Source organism: Colossoma macropomum, unplaced genomic scaffold (genome assembly GCF_904425465.1).
Source record: "Colossoma macropomum unplaced genomic scaffold, Colossoma_macropomum, whole genome shotgun sequence".
Taxonomy (NCBI): domain Eukaryota; kingdom Metazoa; phylum Chordata; class Actinopteri; order Characiformes; family Serrasalmidae; genus Colossoma; species Colossoma macropomum.
The window spans coordinates 29,804,212-29,821,860 of record NW_023494799.1 but is presented as its reverse complement, the minus strand read 5'-3'; the positions used below and the strand labels follow the sequence as shown (position 1 = coordinate 29,821,860).

Genomic DNA, 17,649 nt, shown 5'->3' with positions numbered 1-17,649 from the left:
CTTTATTCTTTAAGCAATGTTTTGAAGTTAAACCAAGGGTGTAAAAGCAGTGATGCAGTAAAGCGTCCTCTGCGTGCATATAAATGTTTCTTTCAGCCGACTCCATCTCCAAGCTAACGTCTACCATCTAGTGGCCATATGATAAACAGGTTTACCCAAGCTACAAGTATTAAGATGGTATAATGTGGGGGGAAATGGTAACTATCCACCCTTTTCCAGCACCCAAAGACCTTTGATATGAGCCTCTGATTGTGGCTTATGAGCCTCTGAAAGATTGTGCACGTTCTGGTGTCTTTTCCTCTTCAAAATAACATAAAATTGCTACCATCTTTAAAAAAGAACTAGGAATATGTTCACATAGCTTTGATGCTTGGCTTTCCGTGCAGGTCAAACGCTGTACCACTGTTTGTGTGAACAGTTGCGGATGATTGACAGGATGTCGATTTTATAATGAAAAAATAACTGCCAGAGATCCCTCTTCCGACTCCAAGTGGTATTGTTGCTGTTGGCTCGTCACTGTGAATGATGGAGAGAAAATTTCAGTTGTTCAGTGAAGTCTGCCCTCTACTGTTGAGCTTTGTCACTTGTTTTTTCCTTGCATTAAATGCTAAAAAAAAAAAGAGAAGAAAACCTGGAGCAAATCTTTATGGAACAAACAAATACGACCAACGCTCGGCTAAGTACAACATGAAAAGACTTTATTTCGTTGTGTATTATGGATCAGGTCATTGAAAACTGTTCAAAAGAGAAAGACTTTTATTTTATACAGCAGTGACCTTAACTGAGAGCCAGTTAGGATATGGACTTTAAGATACACAATTTCTTCCTTCTTTATCACCTGCAATTATAATTACACTGCCTATTCAACATTAAGCTGTAAACACAAAGATTAAAAGCGTACAGTAGTTTGCTGCCAGAAGGTGACAGGTCATTTAAGTCTCATAGCGTACTAGCATGCACTGCGACTAGGACTGAATAGATAAAATAGCTTTACAAGACAGTTTGCACTAGAAACGACCTTAGGCTGGTCAGTTCTACAGCTGGTTACAAATGGTCTATTTGTTAAAGCCTAGCATTAAGCGGAAGTAGAACCACCCCATACCCTACCATTGGCATATATATATATATATATATATATATATATATATGAACACAAAAAAGCCCGAAGATAGTAGAGAAATTCACATTCTTACTGTACAACAGTACAACAAAGTACCTCTGCATCACCCTACCTTCCCTATGAGAAATCTGCACTGGCTATAAATACTAGATGGCAGCGATTTACACAGGGGACAAATTTGGTACACTTGCGACGGAATCTTATCAAAGAGCATCTAAATGATAGATGAGACGCTTAAGACCTTATACGTTAGTGTTATCATAAGCTCTGTGTAAACATAGAAATAGATAAATAAATAAATAACTACATGTATGTACACTGCGTCATGCTCCCATTCATCTGTGAGTGGGGGCATGCTTCCAGTTGTGTTCAAACAGGCGAAAATAAGTGCTAAAATCTCCCTTCCTTCCAAAAAAAGGAACCCACTCCCGATCGGAGACGGAAAACAATCACAAGCAAGCTAATCAAGCTGTCAGCGTTTGTCTTTTTCTCGCTGTAATTAAGAGTGTCTTCGCTGTTTCGGCGACATGCTAGTTCAAAGAATATATTAGCGTTCCGTCTGCATGTTGTGCAAATGTTTTAATCAGCTGTTCCGACGGTGAGGCTCCGTTTATGGGCCAGGTTTGATTCCTCACACTTGTCAGATCAGCGAGTATCTGACGTTAACAAAGCTGGATAGTTTCCAACAGAATCACCTTCAAAGCCCCAGGCTTATCTATCTGTGTGCTTCATCTCTGCATGGCACTAATTAATCTGCGCGAGCACTTAGGAAGTGTTCACCTTCCATTTACATTGCAGTGTGTGTTCTTTCTTATCTAAACTCTTTAAGCACAGCATTCAATGCTTGGCGAGTAATCTTGTTTTCCTAAGTAGCATTGTCTAGTGAACAAAACCTACCAATCTACATAGCCATGAAGAAAATTACTTTCATGACAGCTGTGTAATTTATTCCTTATTCTTTAGCTCATATACAGTTATGAATATGGATTGTAAAGTAAAATGAGTGTGGACAAGCATTTATAGTACAACTGCAAGTGTCTGGCAGATTCTGTGAAGACTTCAGACACCAGACAGGACATAATTATAAATGTTATATTAAATGATGCCATGCATGGTTACTTTAGAAAAAAATGGTGTGATTTTATCCCTGTAAATGAGAGCGAGATTAACAGATTCCGACCCCTCTAAAGTGAGGTTTTGTTCAGGTCAACTTTGACTGGCAGAGGCCCCGCCTCTTTTCCCTCGTCAGACTGGCCAATTGCGACAGCAATCACTGGAGTCAAATGGTAGGGGCTGACCTTTGGCATGTCGTCCAGGAACTCCTTATCTCCGTTGATGCTCAGCTGCAGTGGAAAATCAGTCCATGAGTAAAACCAAAGCAAACATAAGACTGTCTCAAAGTGTACGCAGTATATTAAACATTAGGACACTATTGTTTTTCTGACCTTCATATAGTACACACAGCAAAATCACCAGGGTTAAGTGTACACTTAGAAGTTGCAGCTATTGTCACTAATAATAAAATTATGATATAATTTGATTTATTTCGCAGTCATAGTGCAGAGAAGTTCTGTTGAAATTGCAGCTTCCAATCTTTCAAACGATACAACATTTGTGGTTTTAAGTAGAAAAGGACATTTTTCACTATGGTGTGGATTTGATGAAATGATATTGTTGTGCATAAAGTCTTGTTTCGTAGACAGAAAAAGAAAACTTTAAATGTTACATGCCCTGTTTTTGTCATTTGTTGTCATCAAAACAAATGGGAGAAACCGACAAGCGCAGTACAATTAATTATGCAAAGCATTTTACCTTTTAAAGCCAGTGCAAAGACATGGCTATTTCTGCTGTTTAGTCTAGGGTTTTCTGTTAATCATGTGATTTCTCAGTGCTGTTGTTACATTTACTAGATATGCAAAAAAACATGATGTAGCAAACAGGGGTCTGCCTTCCAAATAAGGTAGATTTTGGAGTATCTGTAGAAGGTCATGAATGGATATCTGGTTAACCACAGAGAAGGACAAAGCAATGGCAAAATAAAAAGAAGAAAAAGCATATCTTCATCTGAGCTGTGGCTTACCTTTTTAGGTGACAGCACTGGTGTTACACAAGCGTTTAGCATCATGCAGATGAATACATTTCAAAACATGTTTTAATATTTAAAAAGTAGTTGAGGGAGATCAGTAGGTTGTCATGTCAGATAATGATAAGCTCTTACTGATCTGAATTGGCTCTGAATAAGCATGCATACTCAAACAGACAAGCTACAGTCCATCCAACCTTAAAGGAAGCCTCGTATGTCTTTCATACAGTGACAGAAAACACAGTAGCACAGAGAAAGCGCAGACTGTATGTGCGGATCCATTTCACTGTGGCTAATGTAGACATGCATGTGCCTTAACTCATCTGACAGCAGATTTAAACAAGTTAAAGGGGACAAATTTGATCACTGATGAGATGCATGGTTCCATAGTAATACCTCTGGACTTCTAAGGGTTAAGAGAAGTGAATCTGCTAGGCAGCGGGATCTAGGCAGAAAGAGGGGTTTGCTATGGCTTTCTTGTTTGTATGAGTATGCAGTGAACAGCTGATGAATGAGTGTGTACCTGAGTCTTGACGTGCTGCTCAGGCGCCGTCACCAGGCTGGCGCAACTCAGCCACAACATCACCATGATGGACAGGAAGAGACACGCTGCCAAGATCCAGCGCGGCAGACCTGAACGCCTGCGAGAGAGAAAAATATACAGAGAGGGAACAGATTCTTTACTGCCCTGTTCACTGTTTACTCGAATAATTCCTTGGACTTTTAATCCCTTAAACTGTATTTTGGCCCATATTTCAGTTCTTTACTATCATTACTATATAACCTATAAACTGACATATCTGTTTCATGGTAGTCATTGAATAATTCATTTTAATTATTAATAATTACTAAATAATAAGCCTTAACTGGCACCGTTGGAACTGTTCGACCTCTCCCACCTTGACATGCAGCCCAGGAAGTCGTGCTCAGCAGCGGGGTCCTCAGCATGCTGGTTGCTGTGTTTTCCCTTTCCTGAGGCCTTCGCTGCGTTTCTCTCCCCATGCGACCGCCCTCCTAAAAGGATGCAGAGGCAGCACTTTCAGCAGGAGGTCATTGATTTTGTGACCTGTGAGCTTTGAAGAAACTACAGCATTGCGCAGGGCATGCCACACACTAACCTTTAGATGTTGCAGTTTTAGCAAGCAATACCAAAAGGGTGTTTTTATATTAATTATTTCTCACTTGTAGCTCCCTGAAACAAGTGGAGACATTGTCAAAAGTGCAGATTCTAGACTTTAAATCTGTACCATATTTGTGTTTGTGAGTCGGAGATAATTTATCTGAAAAAAAAATTCTTTACATTTTTGTCAATGAAACAAACAAAGTCATTGCAGCTGCGTTTAAATAATAACACAAGAGAAATTCAATGTAGGCCAAAACCACTATTACTCTAGACTTCTAAGAGTTAAAGTCAAGGCAAAGAATGGATCAACTGTGTTTACAGGCCAGGGCTGGGCTTACGGAGAAAAGAGCTGTAAACAGCCTGAAGAGCTAAAGGCGCTCCATCTCACCAGTGTGTGGCCGCTGCGTGTGTGGGTTGACTTGGGGCCAGGGCTTGTCTGCAACACTGGAGCGAGGAGCCTGCAACTCAGGCAGGGAGTACTCAATCTCAGGCTGGCTCTGAAAGAACCAACAAACACAGCGAGAGCAGGAAAGTGTGTTGAGAGATTTGTTCTGGAGGGAGGCTTCTGAATAACAGAACCTGAACAAGACTGAAGATGACTTGCATAGTTTTTTTACTATTTGCAAACTGGCCTCATCAATATGAGTCAACAGACAGAAAAACAAAATACAGATAATAATATTAAAAATACATGCTGATCTACTGCCCCTTCAATCGTATCACCTGTGTCTTGTTATCTATGTAATTGCTGTCCCTGTTTTATACTGTCTTTGCAAAGTCTTGCCTGGGCTGTATGTTTGCAGGTTCGCATGTTACCAGGTTCAAGTTTTCTATTTATCTTATCAGTATCTGTTCTGTCAGTGGTTATCAGTTACCGACCTTTGTGTTACTGTGTATGTACCTTTATCACTTCATTAGGTGGCTGAAATGTCAGCGCATCCCTACACACAATATCAACAACCACACAGTGACACAGCGACACAGGAAGTGTGTGAAATGATCAGAACACTAACGCTAGCCTTTACCAGTTCCAGCAAAGGTGAAAGGAAAAGTAATAATTACAGCATTTTCTATTCAACAACAGAACTGTCATTCTAAAAAAATACAAGATTAGATGTTTAACCTCATTCAAATTCATCTGAAGTCTTGACTGAGCCAACTTTGATGCCTTAATGTCGGTGTGATCCTTCAAAAATAAGTTTTTCATTACCTCAAGAGCTTTGCCCACTGAAGATTATACCTGAGTATTTAATGCATAATGCAGCCATTTCACTTTATAGTCTTCAAGTACTTATTCAAGGTGGATAAAATACTGTTTGATGTATTAAATATATGCACTGAGGAGGAGGCCAAGGTGGATCCAGAAATCAAAATTTGCTTAGTCAGCAAGCACTGCTTGGAGAAAAGTAAGAAGACTTTGGTAAACAGCCCACAAGAGGAGACCTTGTCAGTAAATATTTGAGAATATTACCTTAATGTTCTATCAGTTTTGGGGACAGGATGAATCTATTTCACTACTCAATACCCCTTTCATTAAATTTGTGAATGAATATGCTTTTCTTTGCAAAACTTTCTGAAGTTACCTTTTAGGAGCTCATAAGAGATGCACTCCTAAACATTTTGTGGTGGTGACCTCAGCAAAGCAGACTGTTCACAGTTCTCCTCGTGAGAGAAGCTAACATTAACTATATGGACGAACACACAAGGGCTGATGCATTGAAAAAATGATGCTTTGACTGGCTTTGAATGAGTAATGGCTTAAATACTTATTTATCATTCCTGTAAATTCAAAGCATCATTTTAGTGCAGCACTAAGTCCGTGTGACTTTAATCTCACTAGATCAGAAGGACAGACGTTTTAGAAGCTCTCAATTATTCTTTCAAGACAAAAAACAACTGATTAACAGCTAGGAATTTTTTTTTACAAATGCTCATAGTTGGTGGCCCCACGGATATTCAAGATGAAGGTTCCTAGAGATGTTTGGCTGGTGGAGAATGCTCAGTTTACATTTGCCTGGATTTAGGATGCTTCAAGTGAACAACAAGAGGCCCTACCAAGGCCCCATGAAGACATATGCAGCAAGAAATGCTATATAGAATGGGTAATTTGGCACGCATATCCTTAGACTGCCCAGGTCCCATTGGTCCAACGTAACCTCAAGCCTCTCACAGTCACTGTTATTGAAAGCCATCCTGTCAAAAGCATTGAATCCAGATGTCGAAGAAGGGAGAGGATCAAAGAGGGAAAAAATGAACATCTTAGGAAGTTAATGTTCACTGGCCACAGACCGATGGAATCTTGCCATTAGTGAAAGCGGTCTAATGTGCATCTGTCACGCATTACCGCAAAACATGCCAAAGGTGATCAGCAGCATTCACGAGACTCCACCAAGACAAGAGGCTGGGATTGCTGACTTAATTGTAAACAATCTCATTTCCCTTATTTGGACTTTTCTTTCTCCGGACCCATCTTACCTCCTCTTCCGCTCTTGCGGAAAAAACCTTGCACCATGTCCACGCTGAACTCAGCTGGAATTTAAACAAGATGCCAGACCTCATTTGAAACAAGATTTGGTCCCCCCAATCAGTGGCTAGTCCACAGTGGATTTATGTTTATTCTCTGGCTCTGAGGAAACAGGCTGATTCCCCCTGATTACCTCTGAGGGACTCATCAAAGGCATGGGCAGAATGGATAAACATGATTAAGTCCAGGCTGCTGCTTAACCGATGGAATATGTTGCCCCATGAGTGACATCCAGTGGGTCACAGATTTCCCAAGTGCCCTGCAGACCCTTCAGAATGCTAAACTGGAATGTGGTTCTGTTGGAAACCTGTGTAGATAAAGCTCAAGTAACTTGCACGTTGCAATGATCGAGGCACTGCTAGAAATTATTCTATATGGATTATTACAGATGTAAACTTCACCCTGCACTTTCTTTTCCTCTGTTCATTCACTATACATCTTCCATTCTTGTTGACAGTCAGTAAATATATATACCTGCTTTTATCAACATCACACTCACTACAAGAACTTCCCCCATAAAGGAAAAAAAAATCTTTTCTCCATTTAGACCACTGAAGCAAAAGGCCCATCATTAGTCCCCTTCATTCACCACAAATGGCGTACTGCTATTCTGAGAAAGTGCTAGTTCTGTAGCCTCACTTTAAACATTGGATATCAAAGCGCTGTCTCCTTGGTCTTGATTTTTCCCTCCTTTTGGTAGTTTCCTTTGCCAAACTCAATATTTCAAATGACTGGCTGTCTGCCAGCTGCCCACTAAACACAGGCTGGTTGGGCTGAGTGATGGTCTGTGGAAGTCTCTTTCTCACTTCCCCCCCATGTCATAACCGCAAGACAGACATTCATCATGCCTCTGGATAAAGAAAGACAGGCAGACAGCCTTGTGATGGCTTAATTCTACATTCTTGAACCGCATCTTTAAACCTGTTTTGCTAAAGACATGTTTTGTCTTGGCTTGCAGAATCTGCTGGGTTTTTGCTGATGTGAATAGCGGTGCTCCAACTTTGGAGTTCCATGGTGTAACTCATTGCAGAAAAACTTGAACTGAAGCCTTTGGCTTATGCATGAACCCTGGGGGACATGGGCTATTTCTGTAGAGATTGCTAGTGGGCGTCATGAAGTGGATATCACTCTAGTCTACATGGGTTTTAATGCTGTGGTGGAGTGAATGCTGTCCAAAAAAGACTACATATGTTTTGGTGAGAACACAGTAAGTTAACCAAGGTTGCAGCACAATTTTTAAATGAAATTTAGTGCCTTTTAACCTTTTTAGGATCTCAACAAGGTAAAATAATTACATTTACACTGTGCATATTTGCTTTGAGATGTATGCTTGATGATTTTTCAGTGTCTTACCCTTCATCAGCGGTCAGCTTCTGACCACAGGACTCCTCTCAGCTGAATGTTTCTAACTGGTAGTCTATTCTGTTTATTAGTTTAACCCTTTAAAATCCCAGACTTATTACAAACTAATGCTTATTTTTCAGTAAATACAAGGACTTTAATGCAAAATAGCTGAGCTGTTCTTAGGTTATAGACGTGTGGGGCCCACCAGTGGGCCCTGGCTACTTAAGTAGCTAATATGCAAAATGACTCTTTTCACCCTTTAGGCATCTCAGAAATTAATACCTATAATAGCATAAAACAAGATAGTTTATGACATTTATGAAAATACATTTTAAAACCTTTTTAAGACTTTATAAGACTTTTTAAGGAAACTTTTTGCAGTAAACATGTTAACCTGGGGCTCCCATTGACACCTAAGAACCCATCTGCAGGTCCCGAATTCCCTTCTCTCTCTTGTACCTACATACCTTAGTAGTTGCTGAATTATGCTTCAAGATTAAGAAATGAATAATAAACTCATTCTAAAGGTTTAACAAGTTCATGTCAGACATACATTACATTACAGAGAAAGTTTGAAGGTGGAACAATTAAGGTAGAAGCAATTTGTATGATCATATATTTCCAGTTTTATTTGTACAGTATATTTAATTTTTATATGGACTTGTTTTACTATTTTATGAAACTGGTTATGTACGAATGGCATTACGTAGCCAAACAATGTCTTTTGAGGCAGGTGTATGACAATTTAGGCATGCAGTTTGCACATGGTTAGCCACCAGTAAGGTTACATTATTTACTAGCTACATTAGCTCCATAGCTCTAGAACAAAGCTAAAAAAGCAAATTAAAGACAGTAAACATGTCTTTGCTGATTGAATGCCTTTGGCGTAAGGGGGAGAACTGTAACCAAAGTTTTTAAGGAGATAAAAACTAACCTGGAAGACGACCACCTTGCCGTCATCAGCCTGCAGGTAGAAGGTCCAGGTGGAGGAGATGAAGCTTTGAGCAGAGCTGACAATATCGTTACACCAGCTGGACACAGCGTCCATCACTGAGACAGGTTTGGGACGGTTGGTCAGGGCTTTGAGCTGCAGAAAGAAATCCGAAGGTGTTTGTTAGCAGTTTGTTTCGTAGAATAACTGGATTCAAATGTCGAAAGACTGCACGCCTCAAGGAGCCATACTCCTCCATTCCTACCTTCCTCCGTTTGATCTCAGGTTCGGCTGGTTGGCTGGCACAGCCTGTGCTGCAGGCCTCCTGCTCCAGTAACTTACTGTATGCCTCCTGGCACGCTGCAAACAAATACACAGACACATGCACGGTACCTGTCAGGTATTTCCATCCCCATTCAGTTCTCCCTACAGCCTGGCAGTCATCAATATCAACAAACATCTGAGCATCTGCCTCTTCCACCAGAGTGCAGGATTGATTTTCACTAAAGCTGCCTCCCACAGGCTGGACAGCTCCAATAGAGACTGTTCTGTCTCAGGCAGTGCTGTTTGCTATGAGGGCACAGCTGCTACTGCTGGAAAAAAACATCTCCAGACAATCTCCAAGACAAAGACTTGCGATATGAGCCTTCCAACAGTGAACTCCAAAGGATTCCATTAGATACTTTGTGCAGAGACACTCTGATGCAACTCTATGGTGTCTTTGTGTGGTCTTCTTTTGTTTAAGCAACACTCTATCACCAGTCCAGGTGCACCCAAGGCCTTACCTCCCTGGCATTCCTCCTTGCTGTTGTTGAAGCCTGTGTTTCCATTCACAAACTGGCAAATGGAGTAGAGGCGGCAGCCGCGATAGCACGCATTCATGATGGAGTCCTGCAAACACACAAGGAGCTTTGTGAGAGCTACAATCATATCTGATATATATTTACATTTATTGCATTTAGGAGACGTTTTTATCCAGAGTGAAATACAGAAGTGCTTTGTTGTCTTCTTATCTTGGTATCTATAAGCTAGTGTGAATAGGATAGAGTCTAAAGACGTACTTAAGCTAAGACGCTGAAAAAGAAAAAGATGTCAGCGCCAATACTGCGATACTTTTGATGGAGAGATCCCCAGAATTTTTTTTGTGATAAGTGTTTGTTGATCACAGATTGGCTAAACTTTTAAAATTACAATAAATTATGCAAGAACATTGTCAATAGTGTGTTATTACAATAGAGATTGTTATAGAAAACATATTTCTCTCTGAATTGAATACAGAATTGAATACTGTGAATACTCTGAAGTGTATACAGAGGTATCTATAATGCATGTCCAAAATTTTTTGACACCCCTTCTAATTAGTGAATTCAGTTCCTTTAAGGTGAACCCATTGCTGACACTGGCGTTCCGTGGCACACATACAGCTTGTGTAATCTTAATAGAAAAAAATTGCCAATAGGATGGGACACTCTTGAGCAGCCGCACATTAGCATAAGGACACCCAATGCCAAGCATTGGTCAGAGGGGTATAAAGCCCCCCCCAGTATTGGATTGTGGAGCAGTGGAACTGCATTCTCTGGAGTGATGGAGCTCCATCCAGTACTTTCCCGATTAGCTGGAGCTGTTAATAATCCAACATCAGTACCTGACCTCACTAATGCTCTTGTGGCTGAATGCAATCAAATCCTCACAGCAATGTTCCAACATCTAGTGTAAAGCCTTCTTAGAAGAGTAGAGACTGTTACTGCAGTAAAGGTTCCAGTGGGGTTGTGTAAATAGTTCACTACACCAAATTAGTGTTTAACTTTGTAATATACTGCATTTTGTTGCCAGCATTATGTACACATTTAATTGAGTAAATAATCTCTGTTAGGCTACTTGCAATGAATGGATGTTGTAAAGAAGTTAGTAACAGTATCAGTAACAGAAATAATGGTATGAGTAGTAACTCAGAGGTTATATGATTACCAAAGTATGGGTGAACTGAATCCTATTGACATTAATATACAAATCAAATGAAGAGACTGAATTAAATGCAGGATATTTAGCAATAATTTAGAACAGTTAATAACTAGAACTACCATCTTAGTGTAGCACTACAAAGATATGTAAAACATAAATACCCCACAGACCCACACATTGTAAACTGTAAACAATGGGCCTCATTCACCAATATCTTTCTAAGTTTTTTCTTGAATGTGTTCCTGAGAAAGCTCCTACATCAGTCTACATCAGATTCATGACGTGTTCTTAAACCGCAGAATTGCTCTAGAGTGTGTGTAGATTCTGTTCTTACCTAAGAACAAATTCCAAATAAGAAAACATTGATGAAGGTCAGAATCTTTGTGAAGACTGCAAAAGTGGATCTGAAGAAGGAATTTCTTCTTAAAAATGGCTGGTGAATGAGGCCCAGTGAGTTGACTTTTAAAAAAAGTTCTGTTTTTCAAACAAATTAATTTCAAGTTAAGTCTGCAAATTGATTTTAATTTAAATAACTGTCACCTTAGTATATTTTCATTTTTAAGTAGTACATTAAAAAAAATCAAACATTTTATGAACTTTATTGAATTTTGCCACTTTTCTATTTAATTAAATAAAGTCCGTATACACAGACTTTACGGAACACGACTGAAACCTTTCAGTGCTATTTATCTGGGTTTCCTTGGAATTAAATTTTCTCTGAATCAAAATAAGCAGCTTTCATTAATTAAAATGTACTCTCATTGATGTTTGTCCATCTTCTGTAACCCAGTTATTTAAAGACAACATCATCATTTAACGTCAACACATTTTTATTTCTTATTCTTATTCAAACGACCATGAGGGGTTAATTCTTTTCTCAAAACCTACATTCTTTGTGTAAAACACTTTGTTGAAATTGCTTAAAACTCTGCAGTAAACTAATATCATTCTCAGTGCACAACATCCAGTGTAATAATGAAAGTAAATGCACATTACATTCATGTTATTTATTTGTAGAAATGTAAATATCCCTAAAAAAGTGACATTTTTGGGATCCGTCATTAAAAAGTGCTTAAAAGCATAACATCAGCAGGCCTGCCTTCAGAAAGAATGCTCCAGGCTCATTTTCATGTAGCTTCCTGGCCTAATTCCCTGATCTTACATAATCATGTGGGGATTTTTTAAAGGAAAACAACAGGCTACATGATGCTCTGTCAAAGTTGCGACGTTCCATTCGAATAAACAGCGCCGCCAGACGGCTGAGATGAAAACGTCAGCAGACTAATGGCATTATCTCAGATCCGCAGTGTTACTGGGCCTTTTACAAAGCGCAGACACACCGCTCTTCGACCTGTGTGTGACTGGGGCCACTGAGACACAACGCACGACTGCATTTCATGGATATTCACAGTCTAGTAATGGAGCTGAGTGAATATCAATATAAACACCGAGCATTTGGTGAAGAGATTAGACAGTCTAGATTAGCCTGTGAGGAATTCTGGCTGGACATAATGGCATCCGACTGATTAAAACGGCTACAGAAGCATCCCATTGATTAAAATACTGCATTTAATCTCCCCTGTGCTGGTGTGAGGAGCTCAGGAGCTCCGAAGCGCCCCCTAGCACTGCACCTGCCCAAGGTGATGCTCAGCGAGCCCAGAGGAAAATGAAATCCAACCCCGACAAAATGGAGCAGCCTGCTTGATTATTATTCAGGTGTGGTGTATTTAGCCTGTGGTGATGATCATTTAGGGAAACGTTTTCATCCTCAGTCTCATTCTGTAACGTGGGTGGTCTGCAGGCCCGCATCTAACAATGAAGAGCTACACGAGGACACATTTTGGCATAAAATGCTTTGGAGGGGGATGAATAAACGGCTATAAACGTGGACCGTCACTTTATGGGTTTGGTGCAGATGGCCCATTGCTCACGTCGCCGAACATTAGGCTACAAGTCATGCATCGTAAAACAGCCTCATAATTTTGGGCCTGCTCTTCAGACTGCAGGCTGCACGGGGCAGGGGACGTCCATGCGGGCAGGAACGAAGACACACAAAGCCGCAGCTGGGCTATTAAGCCTCTATCGATTAAGAATCAGCCCGATATAAACCTTCATTTTAACGACGATCCATTTTTTACACCACACCACCCCCCCTAGAGATAAAAATCTGAGCATGAAGAAACATTCGTTCCCTTTTTTCAGGTTGCAGCACATCATTTTAAGAAAAAAAACCTGGTGGTGCTGCAAATGGCTGCGGCTGAGCGAAAACCCTTTCCACTTTGCACAAATCGCACTCTCACTGCGGCTGCACTTTGCACACCTTGCGCTTTAGCTGATGCACACCATACGTGTCGCCGGGCTGGGGTCACTTACTTTGGCCGGGCTTTTGTTTCTGATGTTGATCTGGCATTGCTTTTTGCAGTAGCTGATGTCGCCCAGCTGGTTGTCGAACAGGTCGGTGGATGCGGCCGCCAGCGCCACGCAGAGCAGAGAGAGGAGAGCTGGACCGCTGCGCGCCATGCCGCCCACCCGGAGCATCTTCTGGCCGAATGCAGTGAGCAGAGAGGCGGCGTGCACTGCAGGCTCCGTCCGGCTCGACTCCCCCGCTTTCGCTTCGATCTACATCTGCTTCGCCAGCGTTATTTTTTTATTTTCCCCACCCGTATTAGGACAAGCCCTGCCTCATGAGCTAGCATTGGCCAGTAGGAGCCCTCGTCCTGGGTGCGGATTGGCTGGTCGCAGCACACTTCCTCCACTACGATTGGTTAGTGAGGTACTAGCCTGCGGTAGGATTGGCTGACAGAGCACGAACTATTAGCCAATTCTAGCGCGGGAGGCGGGGCTTGTCTGAATAGCGTTCACTGCTTCGCATTCTAGAACTGCGGACTGCTTCTGAGCATGAAATATCAACCAATCACATCGCAGGAGGGCGGGGCTAGACGGAATGCGGGTGGGAAAAAGACAACGCCGCTTCGCTAAGAAGCTTTTGGATGCGCTGTGACGTCCCGCCTGATAACACCCTCACGCACGCGCCTGCCGCTTTTCAGCGCGCGCGCACCGCTGCATTGAAGACTCGAACGTGCACACAAACAACCGCTTTACTTTCCGCTTGAATGTGTTTCACAGCGAGTTGGTTCTCACTGCAGGTTAATGTGCAATTAGACTGACTGAAGTAAACAGTAAAACAGGCAATCAAATTTTAATAACAGGATAGAAAATAGATTTTTTTTTTCTCATTGTGAAAAAGTGAGAATAGCTGGCAATGAGACAACAATAATTCACAGTTATGAATTATAAAAATACATATTACACATACACCAATCAGCCAGAACATTAAAACCACTCCCTTGTTTCTACACTCACTGTCCATTTTATCAGCTCCACTTACAATATAGGATTACTTCGTAGTTCTACAATTACAGACTGTCGTGCAGGTGTTTCTCTGCATACTTTGTTAGCCCCCTTTCACCTTGTTCTTCAGTGGTCAGGACCTCCACAGGACCACCACAGAGCAGGTACTATTTGGGTGGTGGATCATTCTCAGCACTGCAGTGACACTGATGTGGTGGTGGTGTGTTAGTGTGTGTTGCGCTGGTCTGAGTGGATCAGACACAGCAGTGCTACTGGAGTTTTTAAACACCTCAGTGTCACTGCTGGACTGAGAATAGTCCACCAACCAAAAATATCCAGCCAACAGCGTCCTGTGGGCAGCGTCCTGTGACCACTGATGAAGGACTAGAGGATGACCAACACAAACTGTGCAGCAACAGATGAGCTATCATCTCTGACTTCACATCTTCAAGGTGGACCAAAAGGTAGGAGTGGCTAATAAAGTGGACAGTGAGTGGACGCAGTGTTTAAAAACCCCAGCAGCACTGCTGTGTCTGATCCACTCGTATCAGCGCAACACACACAAACACACCACCACCACGTCAGAGCTGAGAACGATCCCAAATTATATGTCCTCTGTGGTGGTCCTGACCACTGAAGAACATGGTAAAAGGGGGCTAACAAAGTATGCAGAGAAAACGATGGACTAAGGTCTGTAATTGCAGAACTACAAAGTGCTCCTATACAGTAAGTGGAGCTGATAAAATGGACAATGTAGAAACAAGGTAAGCATGATGGCTGATCGGTGATTACAGAGAAGTACCAGATGAGCATATTCATAACTACAACAACATAGTTGTCTGCAAAAGTTTAGGGTCAAATTACATGTTTTGTTGATTTTCTGAGTGAATATTATAAGTTAACACATCCTATACAGAGAACACACTTCTACACATTTTAATGCACTACTACTGTTTATTTGCTGAATTTAACATATTGGGGAAAATTAACAAGATGTGGCCTGTGCAAAAGTTATGGCACATTTCACAGTTTATGTTTTATTTGTTTTAAGTATGTTAAACTTAGCAAAGTCATAAAAATTATGCATTGAAAAATGGCATATTTAGGTTTGTCCCTGTAGAGAATGTGTTAACTTATTTTCACACAGAATATCATCAACACATTTAATGTGGCTGGGGGTGTTCAGACTTTAGCAAACAACTGTATATAACAATCACGCCCACCTTCTTTGACTTTATGTTCTTCAACTTTATAACACCACGTTATTTCTATGGTATGTGTGATGCTTTCTTCACTTATCCTGAACATGTGGATGCCTAGATCCATGTTTATGGTGCCAACTGAGCTCATTTTGCTGTCATTGGAGCCCGACTACAAGCCTGACAGGTTTATGGCATCTTCTTAAACCATCACCGGTAGTTTGATGCTGCAAGGAGTAATTTCACACGAGGTCTGTTTGTTATTCTCCAATAGCCTAAAGAAAATTACAGTAACAATATTAAAGATATATTAAACACACTGAGAGATTAGAGCGTCAGTCTTTGTATTTCCTTAAGGTAAACACTCTTAGCACTATAAGGGTCCTTTATAGCCTAGTATCAAAAAAGAGTACCATATAGAAGAGTTCTGTGCATCATTGAACTGTATAACTATGCAAACAATGATTTAAGCATTCAGATTGTTCTTTGAATTTTGATGGTTCTATATATAATGAATGCATTTACTAAAAACCTTTAAAGAACCCCTTTTTGAAGGGTGTATAAGAGTTAAATAAGGAAAAAAGGAAATCCCAAAAAAGAGAGCAGATTTAAGTTTCAATTATCATATTTGTTGAATGTGCTAATAAGTTCCATTTGGTGGTCTGAAGGAAACTCTTTGGAAGTTTATTGGCCAATAACGTTTATTTTCATTGGGTAGATATCTTTACATCTGCTTAGAGTATAAACAAATAAGACTTACACACCTTTTACATTCTCTATAGAAATGCACTGACCAACAGAATTGATGAACCTATAGTCATCATGTCCAGTGCCAGGCATCTTTCAGAGAGATATAAACCCCCCAGCATTGGGCTGTAAAGCAGTGAAACTGCATTCTCTTTAGTGATGGAGGTCCATCCAGTACCTTTGGGATGAGTCGGAATGGAGTTTGTGATCCAGAACTCAGGCACAGTAACTGACCGCACTGATGCTCTTGTGGCTGAGTGCAGTCAAATCTTTACAGCAATGTTCCAACATCTAGCCTACCCAGAAAAGAAGAGGCTGTTACTACAGCAAAGTAAGGGGGAGTGGAGGGGCACAAACTTACTATTTATACAGTGTTGGGATGTAATGGAATATAAGTATTGGGAATACGTATTCAGAATATGTAAATTAAGTATCTGTATTCAGTCCAAGTTACATTTAGTAAAGGCAGTATTCAGAATACAGCTAGGGGAATATCAATAGAATACCTACTAGATTAAAAAAATACAGTCTTCAAAAGAAACACCATCAATCCTTGCTTATTAGCTATTTTAAAATCAGCACATGGCATGTAGCAAACATGCTCGTTAGACAAACTCTAAAGGGGATTAACAGCTTCTTTACAAACACTGAAGTTCATACTAAAGCCTGAGTAGACTGATAAACCAACATGATGATCGGTTACTAATCTCAGCATTACTGTGCTTTTTCGAGGGAGGATCAAACTAATAGTCTCCTCAGTTGTGGACATGCTTGCGAGTGATTAGTTTAGTGTCGGTATTGTAGTGGACTCCTGCTTGGGGGATTATGGGTGTAGAAGTGCACTGAAGCAGGCCTGCTAGAAAAAAAACAGCACAGACCAGCATGGCTGATCATCAGCATAACCAGCACATGTTGTGTTTTGGATGCTGGTATGCTGGTCAGCCAGCATGGCCATGGTGGGTGACCAGCTAAACCAACACCAGACCAGAATAGACCAGCTTAGCCGGTGCTGTTTTTTTCAGCAGTGGACTTTTTCAAAGTATTTTGTCCAAACCTGTTTATAACCCTTGGTTTGAGCAGGTGTCTAAATATTTTTGAACCTGAGGATCCCCACAAATTAAAGCATCAAATCAAAAATACAGACTTGATTGTCGATTCCTTACCCTTGATTTCCAGTTTTAAGTGTTCAAATGAAAGAAAAATGGACCACAATAGAACTACAATGGGCAAATGAAGGAGTCTCCTAATGATGAGCGACTGGGGAA

The 17,649-nt window shown here is 40.8% G+C and overlaps 1 protein-coding gene across 1 annotated transcript; it reads right to left on the bottom strand.

Moving 5' to 3' along the window:
• Positions 1–677: 677 nt before the first annotated feature.
• tmem59l (transmembrane protein 59-like) lies at positions 678–13,737 on the bottom strand. Its single transcript, XM_036586632.1, has 8 exons — positions 13,461–13,737; positions 9,911–10,016; positions 9,391–9,485; positions 9,129–9,281; positions 4,715–4,823; positions 4,103–4,217; positions 3,727–3,844; positions 678–2,463 (listed from the first exon to the last, which is right to left on the bottom strand). The coding sequence occupies exons 1-8, from the start codon at positions 13,623–13,625 to the stop codon at positions 2,305–2,307; spliced, it is 1,020 nt and encodes a 339-aa protein (XP_036442525.1). The 5' UTR covers positions 13,626–13,737; the 3' UTR covers positions 678–2,304.
• Between the last annotated feature and the right edge of the window lie 3,912 nt (positions 13,738–17,649).

Coding starts and splice junctions, on each gene's coding strand:
- tmem59l (XM_036586632.1), bottom strand. CDS start 13,625: ATGCTCCGGGTGGGCGGCATGGCGCGCAGCGGTCCAGCTCTCCTCTCT. Junction 10,017..13,460: donor GAAACAAAAGCCCGGCCAAA/GTAAGTGACCCC, acceptor GTGTGTTTGCAG/GACTCCATCATGAATGCGTG. Junction 9,282..9,390: donor CTGAGATCAAACGGAGGAAG/GTAGGAATGGAG, acceptor TTCTTTCTGCAG/CTCAAAGCCCTGACCAACCG.